This window comes from Astatotilapia calliptera, chromosome 22 (assembly GCF_900246225.1).
Source record: "Astatotilapia calliptera chromosome 22, fAstCal1.2, whole genome shotgun sequence".
NCBI classification, from domain to species: Eukaryota; Metazoa; Chordata; class Actinopteri; order Cichliformes; family Cichlidae; genus Astatotilapia; species Astatotilapia calliptera.
In genome coordinates, this window is record NC_039322.1 from 4,006,694 (window position 1) to 4,022,948 (window position 16,255).

A 16,255-nucleotide genomic window follows, 5' to 3' on the forward strand; every position below is an offset into this window, starting at 1 on the left:
TTTTACAAACTATCCAAAAATGAACTTTGGAGTATTTAATACCAGCAACACATTTTGCTGTGACAGAGGCACGAGATATGAGAAACAGCTGGTGATGAAGACACAGCCACAACTCATTTAGTATTCTCGCTCAATACTTACACAATATTAATACATTGTTTTTGTACTTATGACTACACCAACTGCTTTCCATGCATATATTTCACTCGTCTTGATTAGCATGCAATTTAAATGCACTCTGGGGACTTTGGCTTTGCAGACAGCATACCAACACCATCCATCCACCCATTCATCCATCCACAAACAATACTAGATCCAAGTGTACAACAGTATATAAACCTTGAGGGGAAATGTTCAAAATCTGTTTAAAAACCAATAGCCGACGGAACAAATGACTTTCTTTTGGCATTACAAAGATGGAACCATCTGGAACTCCACGTTGTAAAAGATGGTAAGGGTCAAAATGATGGTCTGTGCCCTTGAAAGAACACTATACAGATGGAGAAGGTCTTTAAGTGTTACAGTTAATAGCAGTTAATTTGTGAATGCAATACAGCTGCACACAAATAACAAGCATACAGTAGCAGTAGTTACCAGATGGTTTCTGTAGCTCTGACACAGCTGAGAGTAAAACCCAACTCCACCACACAGTTCCCAGAGGGAACTGTGCCAAAGAGCAGGAGCAGTCAAACAAGCTTGTAGTTAAAAGTTGGACTTCTGCTATTTTATTTCTTTGCTTCACATATTTAAAGTCTCCCTGATTGTGAAGGGCAAACTGTCCTAAATGCAAATGGTAAATTTGGTTATAACCAGTTTGTCAACTCATCCATTGCACCTAATGTCAGTATATTCACAGTCAAACTAGAAATGCAGCCATTTGTGTGACACAGGGTACAATACTACACCTCACTCTCCTCACAAAATATACCAAACAGACATCAATATGGCAGTCTGTGTAAGCTGAAAACATTCCTCCTCCTCCATCGGACATGTAAGTATTACTGCTGCCCTGCATCTGCTGCCTGACATCAATCAGCGTCCACCATCACACTCAAATGTTATTTGTAACATATCTGCGTGTGATAAACCAAACTCTCTATAACTACCAAACTAACTATACTCTGCTGCTGTAATGAACCATTTCAAATGGAAGTCATCTGACTGAACTTAACGAACTTGAGTCTGAGTCAAGACTTTCCACTAAACACTGGAGAAAATATATTAGGTTTTAATCTGCATATAAACAGACTTTTAAAAGCATCTGAAAAGGTTTTCAGTATTTTAATATCATTATTAGCTGGTGTTTTAAGCACCAAGCAGTAGTTTCAACATCAGCAGTGCACAACTCAAAATACTCCCCACAAATCTATCAATTGTTTTCTTACATTAGTGAAGCTCTCACATATTTAAGTTTTGTCTTGAAACAAACAGCCCGTTTTTAAATAAACAACTGCCTCAATTCAGTCATACAGAATAAAGGAGCACTAATGGACTAAGACTGAGAACGATGTTGCACAGTTGCTAAATCAGTCAACTATTTGCACGTTCCTTCATTATGCAATTTAATGGTCAATGCAAAGCAAAAACAATGTTTGCTTGACAGCATGATTGCAATGCACTCCAATCAGTCACTAAACTAAAAGACCTAATAGGTCAGCCTTTGACTCTTTGGGGCATGGGTAAATGATCCATGGGGGTGTCTTGTGATTTTTGGCACTGTGACAGTGTCAGCAAGTCCTGTGGGTCGTGTGGGCTGCGGTCTGGGGCCTCTGTGGATTGGTCTTATTTTGGTGGGTCCTGATCGGTTTTGGGTTCTGGGTAGTTTGGACGCCGTCTAAATGCCTTGGGTTCTTCGTGCTGTTCCCTGAGCTATTTCTCAGTGGCTCTGGTAGTGTGACAGTGCACATTGTCGTGCTGGGGGAGGCTGCTGGCACCAGTGTCAGTGAGTGGTCTTTGGAATGAGTGTCCTTGAGCTCTAACAGACAATTAGACAGATCTTATGTGTCAAAGTAGTATGAATGCCAGGGCCAAAGATTTCCCAGCAGCATATTGCATTGTAATGAGATGATCAATATTATTCACTTCACTTGTCAGTGTTTTTAATGTTGTGGCTGATTTGCGCAGTAAATCTTTAGCATTAACAAATGCAGAATGAAACCAGCAGTGAAAACATGGATTTTCTATGTGGAGTTTATCCATCTGTAAAATGTTGCTATAAAAACAAAGCAGCTGTTTTCAGGCCAGAATGACTCAGCTCTCTGGGTTTGCTTTGAATGAGGACATTTGATTAAAACTGTTGGCAACTATTTGCCTTTCCATGCCGTTGCACTGTTTGCTTGTTCACTCTGATGCCAGTCACATTAGATTCTCACATACAGCAAACTTCAAAGTCACCCTCTGTCCCTCGCGCTTCCTGCCACTTACTTGATTCTGTCTGGCACTCGATGGGTCTGGTTGCCGTCGCTCTGACAGTTGCCAGCGTACTGCGCTCGGCTGGTGGCTCCCTGGTCCCTCCGCAGAGCCATTGCCCCATGGGTGAGGACAGAAACACCTTTGGCAATACGCCTGTAGGATTACAAAGAGAACAACATGAGACCGAGAGACTAGATTCGTTTTAAAGGTCTTTTTTTTTTTACCTGATGGGGTCCCAGGAAATGCACAGATACTGGAGAGGACAGAGATTTAAGCTTGAAAAACTACTCAAATGCATATGACAACCTGAAATAATGAATGTGAATTCACAAAATAGATGACTCCTCCACTAGGTAAGCTGGAATGTGTACAGTTTTTTTCAGTATTGTGGGAAACAGTTGTGCTGATTTGACCATTTAATATTCAGTTCAGGTTGTCTCTAGATGATTAGCCTCCCTGATGACCCATTGTAATCCCACTGGACTAATATAACCAAGTAGATTTATTTGATTATTTTATTTACTTTATTTACTTATTTGCTTTCTCCACCCTATATTGTGTACAAATATTACTCATACCAGAAAAGATTTCGTTTCTTAGTCTTTTGCAGATTAATTGAATTACATTAGATCAAGCTACCAGGGCAAAAGAGATTATTCCATGACATATTTATCAGGTAGACATGAGAAAATATACACCTTCCAAAATAATAAAGAACTCTTTTTTTTTAAATTTCAACTTCTAGAATCCTTTTGCACATGTTCAAGCAAGAGGTGCTGGTTTTTTTCTTATTTAAATACACTGAAATAGAAAAAAAAATATAAGCCTGTTTGATGGTCTCAGAAAACTATCACAACTATCACACTCAGTTCACTCATCATATGAAGGGAATTTTCATCCTTGGCAAAGGAATGTAGCCATTTAGTGCCGTTGTTTAGCTCTGCATTTCTGTTTTTGGTGTCTGAAGTGTCTAACCTACATCTAGTGGAAATCTTTCTACTCCTACATAGCTTGAATTCCAGTAGAATCATAGAGATCGTAACGTTAATGAGGTAAGCAGTGTTATAAAGGCTACTTTATAAATGTGCTTGGATGTCACTCTGGACATTGTAAGTCAGTTTGTAGTCAAGCAGCTGATGAATGTCCTAGTGACAGAAAGGCATAATAAAACAGCTGATAACAAGCCAATCCAAGCACAACTTCAATAAAAAAAACTGAATATCCAGTTTCTAAATTTATTTGTGTGTCAAGTATTCTCAGTTTGACTTAATAAATATTAGCAGACTCGCTCTTTGTCTAAGGAAAATTTAATAATAGATCAGACTTTGATCTGCTGGAAGCTTTCCTGCAGCAAAAGGCACAGCTTTTAATGTGGCTGTAAAGTCAACACTGATTTGTAACTTGCATTAAAAAACAACAACTGCCACGTCTTACATCCTATCACACAGAATGCTGTTATTTATTATGGAAAATCCCCAAAAGTTGATGAAGACTACTTCAGACTGAACAAGTCACTTAAAGAGTGATGAAACGTTTCTCCTACTGAAAATGTTACATCCAAATGAACAGAATCAACTTTTTGGGAGTTCCTTACCTGGTTGATTGAGCATGCATCAACATATTATGTAAAATAAACAGTACATATTGCTCTAGTCTTGATGACAAGGCCTTCTACCAATCGAGCACGAAATGTGAATGCTGCCAGCTTCATAAAGCATTTCCATAATTCTGCAAATTACCACTTTAAAAAAGCTGGTGAGCAGGACAGTTTTGTAGCCATCACTCTTTCTTTAACAATTTAAATATGTTTAAAAATTTTAATGTGGTCCAAGTGTTAACTTTCTATTATTATGCCATTTTTTTAAAATGATTTGCATTAAAAACCTGTTTTTCCTCAAGACAGGGTCAGATTTTTGATATGCAGTTATTATCGATGTTTTAGGTCAGGTCTTCATTTTACTTTCCACATCCTGAACTTCCCATGACCCTGTGATGTGAGTTTTGTAAGACTTAGGGCCTCGGCCTGCTCATTTTTTATATGACCACAGAAACTTGCCAACATAGACTTTACATTACCATGAACTGATTATGCATGCACCTGAGGCAGAAGATTTCAAGCACAGTTCAAACAAGTATAAGAGGAGTGACTACTCAACAGTCTCCAGCTGTACGCGTCTCTAACAGAGAGTCATGGCTTTAGACCTTTCGGGGCTAACACACTCATGGGGGGTAAAGAATGTAGGCTTTAATAATCACCCACTGGTCTGTTAAATATCATAAACAATCTTCTCATCTATGAGACATACTGTATTTCAGAATTAACATTTTTTTTAATGCTTTGAACCAGCAACAGTTTTTGTCCATGTGCCGACTGCAATAATGTATTTCTCTGTGACATGTGGAATACACATTATTTTAAAACAATACATCTCCTTTGAGGGCAGCAGAGGTTGCAGTGGTTAACACCATCACCTCACAGCAGCTGGGGCCTTTCTGTGTGGAGTTGTCCCACTGACTGGGTGGATTCTCTCCTCGTAGTCTGGCTTTCTCTCACAATTCAAAAAATGTCAAGTTAAGTTAACTAGTGATTGGTGGCCTTGGATGACTGGCTCTCTGGGTTAGCCCTGTAATGGACTGGTGACCTGTCTAGTCACTGCCTCTTGCCCATTGCTATATGATAGGCTTCAGCTCCCTGCGACCCTGAATTGGAAGGATGGATGACCTCTAAAGTGTCCGGCTCTTGGTTTCTGTGAAACAGGTTGCTGTGATGAGCTAATGTAAAGTCAAGAATGTTATCAAGGACAGTTCACAGAATTTACAACTTCAGTATCCGTACAATAGCCACAAATCCTTTTGTGGCTCACCCTTTGAAGTGAACCCTTCACAGGGCCAGTGGCTGCTCTTTCTCTGTACTTCACAGCCTCTTAGTACTTTTATAATTTTCCTAAGTTGCTTGTCAGCGCTGATATAATAAATTCCTTTGTGACTAATACAGAATGACAGTGCAGTTGGTCTTCTGCTCACATCCCAGTCATTAGGATTTTTACGTCCTCCATTTTTGCATTTCTGTCATCTCTTTTTTGGGTTTAAATTTTCTAAATTTTGCAGCAATGTCAACCATATCATAGCTACAGTGACAGCGCTTTTTGTGGCCATGAATTACAAAGTAAATGATTTGCGAGTTGTACAATGATAACATTTCTTTGTTGAATGGATTATCAAATAATACTTTTGGTATTTAGAAAAGCTCTATGAAATATCCATCATAAGCAGCAGCAGAAGTGTGGAAAACACTCAAAAGTATCAAACGCATAAACACCGATATAGTGACGGGGTTATTTTTCAGATTCATTCCATATACAACTGGAGAAGACATATATAGTGCATCCAATAATTGAAACATGGCAACAGTGTAAACACTCAGCTCCAGGCTTCAATTACTAATCACTGAGCGGAAACCATGATGATTGAATCAGAATCAGAATCAGAATCAGAAACTTTATTGTCATTGTCATGAGAACAACGAAATTAAGAATGGTCCCCGATCATTGCATCATCCCTAGCAATATCAAAATATAAATAAAACAATAAAATTCAATAAATAAAATAGATAGAATACTTAAAATACTAATAAGATATAACAGTAAAACATTCACATACATTCCCACACACATGCTTCAGAACACTGAGCTGCTGCAACTACGCTGCCATCTTGCTCACTCCATCCAGGTAGAAACCTCACACTAGATATCAAGGAAGATGGGCTTCGTTTAGTATGGAGCTGTTTTCAATATTTAATGTAAATCTTGATCGTGGCTCAAGAGTTGGGAGTTCGCCTTGTAATTGGAAGGTCGCCGGTTCAAGCCACGGCTCGGACAGTCTCTGTCGTTGTGTCCTTGGGCAAGACACTTCATCTACTCCCTACTGGTGCTGGCCGATATGGCAGCCTCGCCATGTGTATATGAGTGAAGTGCATGTTAACCTTAACTTATTGCACTTGTCTTTTCGACTCTGTAACTGTAGTGCATTATGTGTGGTAACTAGTTGAAATGAAATTATAAACATTCGTTCTACATTGTAATCTTTATGTTGGAGAATGGATTAATAGGATTTAGACAGTCAGAATAGCCACTCCATGTACATCTTATAACATATGTAGCCTCGTTCTTGGGATGCAGCACCTGTTTCAGTATGAACTCTGCCACTGGAAGTGGTGACAAGTGTACTGCTCACTTGGACTGTCCTTCTAGTCTGGGCGTACATTTTACAAGGACAGTGACACGATACATTAAAAAAACTGACTGAAAAGGTAGAAAAGGATCCTGGATTTCACAGGAGCCAAGATGACTGGTAGACAGTGAAGGTAGAAAGATGGCGAGTGAAGTGAACATTCTCCAGGTGATATATGGAATCACATTGAAGGCTGTGTCGTCATGTTGTGTAAAATGTTTTGTATCCAGGGAAATCTCTTTGACCTTTTTTGGATTTATGTTGCAACTAAATTTTATATTTGCATAATTGAACTATATAAAGAGTTAGAACCACCACACATTTCACATTATGAGGTGCGGCAGACATGAGTTTAAAGGTAATAAAGAAAAATCAATAGAGAATTGTATCTTTCACCTGGATACACTCGGTCAATTTATTTCGATTAGATTGGATGTAAATGTTATGATCCCAGTGAAGAGATCAGGTCATTCTTACAGAGAGTGCATCATGAATCATAATCATTTTTGAAAAACACAATGTCTCTTTTCATTGTTATGCTGATGATATTCAAATCTACCTTCACCTGACTGGGGATGCTTTATCCTCACCACATCCTCTGTTTGACTGTCTGAGTGATGTCAAGGACTGGTTATCACGTAACTTTCTTACTTTAAATGGAAAGAAGACAGAAATTATTGTTTTTGACCGAAATATGCCTCTGGGACAATTGACTGGCACATTGGGGCCTGTTGCTAACTACCTTACTGATACTGCCAGGAATCTTGGAGTTTTCATGGATAGTTCCTTCAAATTTGACAAACAGGTCTCTACTGTGGTAAAAACTAGCTTTCATCAACTACGCCTAATCTCTAAGGCTAAACCCTACATACCACACAAAGATATGGAGAAACTCATTCATGCTTTCATTACGTCAAGACTGGACTATTGTAACTCACTCTACTTGGGTCTACAATCTTCTCTTCTGCAGCGTCTGCAGCTGGTCCAGAATGCCGCAGCACGTCTCTTGACCGGCACTAGAAAGTTTGACTCTATCACCCCTGTTCTGAAAAATGTACACTGGCTTCCTATCAAATATCGAATTGATTTTAAAATTCTATTGTTTACTTATAAAATTCTGAACAATATGGCACCTGACTACTTAGCTGATCTCCTCTGTCTGTACAGCCCTCAGAGAGCACTAAGATCATCGGGCCAACTGCTCTTGGTGCAACCTAGGTCTCGGCTGAAGACCAGAGGAGACCGTGCCTTTGCCGTTGCTGCACCCAGGCTATGGAATACTCTCCCTCTTCATATTCACGCGTCAGATTCCATTCAGTCTTTTAAATCACGTTTAAAAACGTATTTGTTTGATCTGGCATTTAAGGCGAATTAGGGTAATTTACATCTGGCTCTGTATTTAGATTATGTAATTATCTTATATTTTATATATTTGTAATTTATATTTTATTGTGATTTTATTTGTACTGCGATTTTACTGGAAAGCACTTTGGTGTACCTCGGTCTAAAAAATGTGCTATATAAATAAATTTTGATTGATTTTTTTTGATTGATGAACATGCAGGTGGTTGTAAAATTAAACTGTGTACTCATGTGCAAAAAGTGTGCTTTTCAGGGATGAAGAGAAGAATATTTATCTTCTCATGTATTTTTTAATCATAAGGTTTCTCCATCTTCAAGGCTTCGTACAGAAAAACTCAATGAATTCTCAATTCAGCAGAGAGAAAAGAAACTACAAAATTGATAATGCATAAAGTTTCAGCACTAGAAGCAGTCTGCTGAAACATAACATATACTTTATATAGGATCACAAAATGAGGTAAAAGTCTTTAGCTACAGATTCCTAATTAAAGAAATGTAACATTTTAACAAGGATCAGCAGTACAGTAGCAGCACTAATTGATGTGCTTTAACATTTGAGCAATTTTGTCATTTTACTCAAGGTTTTACTGATTTGGGGATTTTCACATATGAGCTGCTTGGAAAATCATATTACACCAAAAATAAAGGTTTTTCACAGAGTATAGACATGAATGCTCTTAGAATGGGATGTGTTATAAAACAGAAAAAAACCTAGAATTTTTTACGTGAGTGAAGCTTTGCACTTGTTCCACTGCAACACGTAAAAAGCATCAAACTGAGCAGACCATAAATGTTAAAGTTTTACTGCGAATATAAAAACATAGATCCAGGTGGATATCCACATGTTGAGATTAAAAAAACAAGACATCTTTTCAGGTCATTGGAAAGCTGTATGGAAAAAAAGGCTGTTTTTTTTTTTTTAATCAAAATTTGTTTGAAAGGACATTTCATCCTCGTCAACACTCCTCTTGATTATTCTTGTTGTAAACCAGCACTACTCCATCAACTAACGGACAGCCCCAACAGGATAGGGACAATAGGTTTCAACTGAGGCTTAATATTAATCTGTGTATCTGGAGTCAGTGTTGTGCAGCAGATCACAACAATTTCACACAGAATTGAAACATCTATTAAATTTCACTTTCAAACCAGATATAATTCAATTTTAGTCGCAGTGGTTGTTTACCATTTAGATGTATTTTAGATCTCTAATAAACAGAAAAGAGTAAACATGACTCTATGACTGAAGTTAGGTAAAATTCAGGTCTCTGTAAAAGCCTTAAAATATTACTATCCATCTTTAATTTTCCAGACATAATAAAATGTATTTTTCTTTTTCCTTTCTTCAAAGACTGTGACTGACCAATCAGATCAAGCCCACAAAACAAAGTGCATGGATGTCTGGTGTCCGGTGTGTAGTGGATATGACAGATCTCACTGCATCTGGTGTTCACTTTCATTCTGTTTCTAAAAAGGGTTGTCTGGATAATGTCATGTAATCATGAGGCATTGGTAATAAGAGGCATACTAATTACTTTGATTCAGTGGAGTATCTGATCAAATCTCAGTATGCAAATCAGGTACTAGGTTGAGCTAGTAGCATTGTCAACAAATATGACACATCCTTATGTGGCTTCAGTGTCTTGTCAATTTTTCTTTCACCATGGAGGGTGAAAGAAGACTTTAATCAGGCTTTGTGTTAGCACTTCACATAACAGTTGAAGAGTTGACACAAACTAATATCTTGTACTGTTCTGACCTGGTTTTACATGAATCAAAGCCAAACTATGCCAGGTAGAGCTGTGTGTCATCGACATAGCAGTGGAAATGACATATTTATGGATTATATGGCCAATAGCAGATGGACAACAAACAGGAGGGGCTCGGGAGATCATTAGTAGTAATTAAAACTGGCTAAGATTTGAACTTTATGAATTAATGATGAGGGCTGTTTAAGGGCATGCCAATGATTCCCATAGAGATTTGTCTTTCAGCAAGTATGCTGTGTGTTTTAGTATTACAGAGCCAGACATGGATGAGAACACTTAAGAGTCAAATGCAACACATTTAACCTTATCCACAGATTCATTGAACCCGCAGAAGCCCTGTTTGAAGCCCCCGCAGCCTGTGAACCCCTGATATTTCAAATCCTGGGTTCGTACCTGCGTGGCTCATCCCTCCACCCCTGTGGCCGGATGGCAAACAAAGCCTTTGGAAGCCCCTCCAGACCCAACCCGGATAGGGCTGGTCCCACAGCAAACCACATATGGCTGGGCCCGGCCTGACCCGCTGCCCAAGCTGCCCGGAAAATGAGCTCAGCCTCTTCCAGGGAGCAGTACAGAAGGCGGACCTGGAGGAAGAGAAAAAGAGGAAGACAGTTACTGCAGTGGGTGGATGAGAGAAGGAAGAGAAAAGAAGAGGCAGAAAAAAAAGATTTTTCTTCCTCCCCATTTCTTGCTGCGTGGTCCTATAATACACTTTCATGATTTCTTTACTAAAATAGATTATATTCAAATATAAATCAAGGCACTTGGTACACTTACACATTCATACTTCACTTTATTTTTTCAGAACACAGTGAACTGCACTTGAAAAATGATGCCTCTTGGTCTGCTTGCATTTTCTCTTCATACATTATTAAAAAGGGGGAATTGAATGGAGGGGGGGCAACATTAAAGAGACAAAGTGAGAGTAAGAAAACACAAAACTCGAGGAGTGCGAGACGGAGGACAGCAGCTGTGTGTGTGGTTGATGAGGGCACTTCAGATGATTACTCAGGAAGCACTTTGGGAGAATTTGCGCCACAGTTTTGTAAGACAATTGAAGAGGTTATAAAACTGAAATTAGCCAAAACCAAAATGTGAAATGCTTTACTAACACACAGGGAGAGCAGCAGGCGAGTAGTGTGTGGATCCTGCCACATGCTGCACATTCACCGCCGAGGATGGCGAGATGACGCTGATCCCTCCTACCCAGTTGACAGCAAATGGGATCAAAGTCGGCATGAGGTCCATGCTCACACTCAGTCTCTATCAATCACATCCTCTGAACAGTCAGCATATATTTAGCCTTCATATGGCATCTGCAAGCTCGAATTTTATCACTCTTTCTCTGAAATTAAAAGTGTTCTCCTCCTCTGATTTCTAAGGAAGAAGTTGGCTTCCCTGCTTGCTGTCATCCCTCACAAAAATATGTAATTTGTTATAATTTTCTCCCATCAATCACTTTGTTAGCACAGGTGACTCATTTTTCAAATGTTGGACATCTCATTTTGGAAGAGAACATTTCATTTAGATCCCTGTGGGTCGTCATATTTTATCATGACAGAGCTTAACTGCGTCAACATCCAGGTCGAAGTGAAAGTCCCCTACAAAAATAGTGAATTTACACCATATATATGGCGTATATATATATACACACACACACATATAATCATATTTTTTGGCAGTGCTAGTATGAGTAATTACACGACTTACCTACGTACTAATAATCTCAGCAGTCAAAGTGTCCATTATAAAAAACAGCTTTCATCTACCTTAGCAGGACCCAATGCACTTTTATTTATTATGAAACAGTTACGGTAACAATCCTCTGTGTTAAATACAACATTTTAACAGGTTTCAGCTCATTGTTTAGGTTTTTCAGTTGCTCTTACCATTCTTTACTCTCACTGTGCACTGGATATTCTACACATTACACCTACAGGAACTGTCCAGCTATGAAAAGCCCTGACACAAAGCTCCCAGCACACAATGCTTCTGCTGTTGTTAATGCTAGAGGAGGTTTGGAGTTAGGTTGTCCAGTCAGCACAACACTGTCCCTCAACAACCCCGCTCTAGCCAGAGTTTCCAGGTGACGTCAAAGCTACTGGGACACGCCCACCTGGCAGACAAAAACAGTGCTCTGGTCCTTTGCTCTGCAGCCATCCTTTGAACGTCTTCAAGTTTAAACTTGACCAAAATGCCTGATAGTTGCTGTCCTATCAGATACACTCATCACGCCAATCATTGCTTCTCCACAGCAACCCTGGCTGTCAGCGACGGCTCATTAAACTGTAGGATTGATACTCTGTCAGCTTTACTGTTATGACACTGTAAATGTCCAAGTCAACAAAACTAAAATTTACGTGTGGTAGCCCGTTTAAGATAGCTATGTAGTGCTTTACTTTACTAATAAATGAAGAACAATTCCTTGTTCTTCACCTCCAACATAGTGGCATTATTTACCCATCCAGATTAAAAATACATGGAGCTGTCCATACTGTGAAAGCTTCATCCTGGCAGAAGGTAAAGTCAGCAAATCTCTAGAAGATACCTGTAGATGTCACTAAACTCCAGCTCTGGGAAAGACATCGCCAGGGATTTAAATAAAGCTGATGGGCAGAATATGGATCACAGTTCCCAAAATTTGTAGTTTTTCTTCATGAGGTGAAAAGGAGAGGTGAAAAAATCCCTACTTTACTCCAGCAGTACTATCTACTGTTTATGCTTAAAGGTGGAGCACTGCTTTGTCTGCCAGGGCAGTGAGTCGGTCACGTAACTGAAAATGATGGATAACTTTCCAGTGAGCTGGTGTGAGTCTTAGGAGCACTTCCACTTTGCTGAATTTCTTCACACCTTGATAATCAATGATCAGCAGTAAGGGATATTATTGCAAACTGACTTCTTGCACTACGCTTGAATCCATTGAGCCCATTCTTTTACAAATGTTTGCAAAGGTGATTTTACTTGACAGACTGTTTGGCACTGCATTGGCCTCATAGCTGAGTTAGACAGTCAAATGTGGTAGTTTACTGCTGTTCAGAGGGTACATTTGTCCAGCAGCTGTGTAACGAGCTCACTGGGATGTTGTGGAGTTATAGGTGAACAAACGCTAATATGTCACTGTAAACATCAAGATCTACAGCTGTTGAGATCTGGGCTTTGAACTGACTTACTTTCAAACTTTTTTTGCAAATGATATGTTTAAAACTAGCGTCAAATGCTAATGACTGATCAAATTCAATCAGCCCTTGATCTCTGTCCGTTCCCAATGTAAAGTCAGATCCATTAAATGCTAATATAGATCCATAACAATGGAGGCATCACCTAGAGATTATTGATGTCCATGTTATTGCAGACTTTAGAACATCAGAGAGGGGCCAATATAAACTTATCAGAAGCAGTGAACTTGAATTTTTAAATCACTGAAACTAACTCAGAAGATGGTCTGAGTTGTGGTGTAACACTTTAATACCAATATCTCCTCTGGTTCCTGGTCAAGTCACACATTACTCACAAGATTTTTCTTACTTACAAATCTCTCAATGCCCTGGCACCTCAGTATCTCTCTGACCTGCTGCAAACCATACACACAGTCTCGGATGCATTGGTCCTTCTGTTTTCTGTACCTCGCACCAACATCAGAACCTTTGGGCCTTCAGTGTGGTGGCCCCCACCCTCCAGAACTCTCTCATATATGAGCTTCGCAATGCCCCGTCACTGGAGTCCTTCAAGAAACTTGTCAAAACTCACCTCTAGACTTTTTTAAAAAATATTTTTGCTACTCTTGTGTACAGTGTAATTTGGTTCCTTGAAAGTTATAATTATAATAATAAATGAAAAGTTAAAAATAGCATTGCACGTTGCATTCTGTTCGTGCACTGCTTGGTTTGTAATGATTAGGCATGCAGAAGAAAAACAGCAAGCCTGCCGTCTCACTTACCAGTCAGTGAGACACAAATCCTCATCTTATGCCTGTGTTATGTTAATGTGCCGGCTTTGAGGTGAACAATAACCCATGCAGTACTACAGCTTCAAAGATCACAAAAACAAAAAAGAAAAATGAAAGATTAAAGGCAGGTCACCGAGGTATATTTATGTTTGGGAGTGGTGGAATGCTCCGGAAGCACTGGAGGCAAATTTTAATTACAGGTCTAAAGATATACAGATTGTTCACATCCAGATACCATCTGCTTGCGAGACATGTTAATGTATGATGAGAGAAACAGCGAGGGAAACAAGCAGAAGAAAAAAAGAAAAAGAGGGGGACCAGGAGCCAGGAAGAGCAGTAATAAAAGCCTCAGTGGGAATATGTTGTTTATGAACCATCACAGTAAAGATTAACCTAATTTAATCAATAATTGTAGCATCAGGTGTGTTTGTGTAGAGTACTTCACTGGACACTCAGTCTTTTTTACCATTTTGTAAATGCCATTCAGTACTAAACCTGCACTACAAAACCACTACAGAGACATTATGAGACAGTAACCTTTTGGATATCCACCAAAGAATTGAACATTTTGGGAGGATTATGCAAGTCCCACTAGCAGCATTTGGAAACAGCCCAGTGATGGTGGTGACAAGGTCTGAGCAACACTGCCCGTTAGGAAGTATCCTACTATAGTGGAGAATTAATTACTGTGCAGCCTGTTGGCATAAGATCTGAAAACGGCAATCACTGTCTAGCAGATGATCACTTTTTGGCACAACACCTGGAGCTAGGGGGCAAAACGATCGCATGAGTGCTGCTGTTTGGCTGAGGAAGAATATAGTAGTCGTGGTAAGCCAATCACATGACTGCTTCAAGATGACAAAGCAACAAGGTGCCAGTTTTTAAATTGTGCAGATAGGCCATGTAAAACCAGAGTCATGATAAACAATATATATGCGTTTTTTCCTTAATAATTTCATCACATTTGCTGTCTAAGGACAGCGCAGCAAGCACTCTCTGCTTATGAGCAAACAAAAAAGAGCCTGTTTGTGTTGGTGGATAAATGCACCATGTCAACCAATCAAAAATGATATGGCAACATGACATTTGGTTGTTTAGGAAGAGGGGGACGTTTTAGGAGCGATGGTGAGAGAGGGAGTTTTGAGATGTGAGAGATTTGTGACGTTTAGCGTGTTTGGAGTGTGTAGGTGATGTGTTGTCTTGTGTAGTTAGTGTGTAGTGTTGTGGATAGTTTTGTGTGGTGACTGCTGTCTCCAGGTAGAAACAGGAGTGATACACCTGCTGCTGTCAGACCTGCAGGTATCAGGCTGTGATGTTCTCCTTTATAGTGGACAGAAATTATTTTTGGAGTGGCACAAATAATTTGTGTGGCATCTTATTGAATGCAGAACACCTGATTGTTCTGTAAATAGTTTGAAATGGTTATTTAAAAAAAGGGTAAAAAAGGTAAATGGCTGCAAATAATTTTGTTGTTTGCAAAACTTGTGCATAGGATTTTAAAATTGACCATTTATATTTGCATTTAAAGTTATGAAATATGATTCATTAAACATGTTTGTGGTTGTTACAGTAAAAATAAAACATTCTACTGGGATTTGATGTTTTTTGTCTGATTTTAGATGAATTGTGTTAATACAGTATCACAAAATGAAAACAAAACTGTAAATTCAGACACGTGAGGTTGTGCTGAAAAGAATGATACCAAACAAGGCAAACAAATAGTTTTTAAAGGTGAAATGTAGAGGAAACATCGAAAGTAGTCAAAAATGGCCAATTATACCCTGGACCCCAGAGGGTTAAACTTTTTTTTTTTTTTTAAGTAATGCAATAGTTTCGACTTCTTCTTTTGCTCTTGACGAAGGCGGTCACACTTTTCTCCTCCTCCTCCTCTCCCTTAGCTTCCCTGCTTAGCCTCTTGTGTCCTTGTCTAGTCCCGTGTTTTTTTTATTACTTTTTCCCTGGAACACTCTCTCACAGTCTGTTCTCTAAAACCTAAAAGAGGAATTATGGATTTGATCAACTGGTCTCTGAATGCTATTGACACCCTTTTCTCAGCGAGAAGTCTGGGCTTGGGTGAGCCTGAGTGTCCTGGAGGTACTTTCCCTGCCGGATGAACGATGGACGGGTGGCATAACTGAAGGGTCGTGTGCCTGGCGGGACTGTCGATTGAAGACGCTGAAAATATCTACCTATTCGGAACCATGATAACAGGGTTCTTGCTGATCGGAGCTGGCTTGGCCCTGGCTTATCGAAGAATTACGAAAGCGGAACCGGCTGTTCAAACCCCCACAAGGCTGCGTGAGTTCTCAAAATGGGCTCATTGAGTGCAGCACGGATAAGATCTTGGAGAAGCTTACGGGTGCCGTGAATACTCAGAATAAGACCTCTGAGTGCAAATTGGATCACATCTTGGAGCAGCTCACTGTGGTCGTGAGTTCTCAGAATCTGCTCTTTGAGCACAAGAATGACAACATCACAGAGCGTAAGTTTGATAACCTCATGGAGAAGCTCACGGCTCTCCCACGGGAGATTGAGAGAC

At 39.5% G+C, this 16,255-nt stretch overlaps 1 protein-coding gene across 2 annotated transcripts in view; it reads right to left on the minus strand.

The window, feature by feature from the left end:
* grin2da (glutamate receptor, ionotropic, N-methyl D-aspartate 2D, a) overlaps nt 1–16,255 on the minus strand; it is a 249,319-nt gene that overhangs the window by 117,724 nt on the left and 115,340 nt on the right. For both annotated transcript variants that reach the window (XM_026156009.1, XM_026156011.1), the window contains 2 exons: nt 10,167–10,354; nt 2,425–2,565 (listed from right to left, as the gene is read on the minus strand). In XM_026156009.1, the coding sequence (XP_026011794.1) occupies nt 2,425–2,565; nt 10,167–10,354 (329 nt within the window). The remainder of the gene's footprint in view (nt 1–2,424; nt 2,566–10,166; nt 10,355–16,255) is intronic.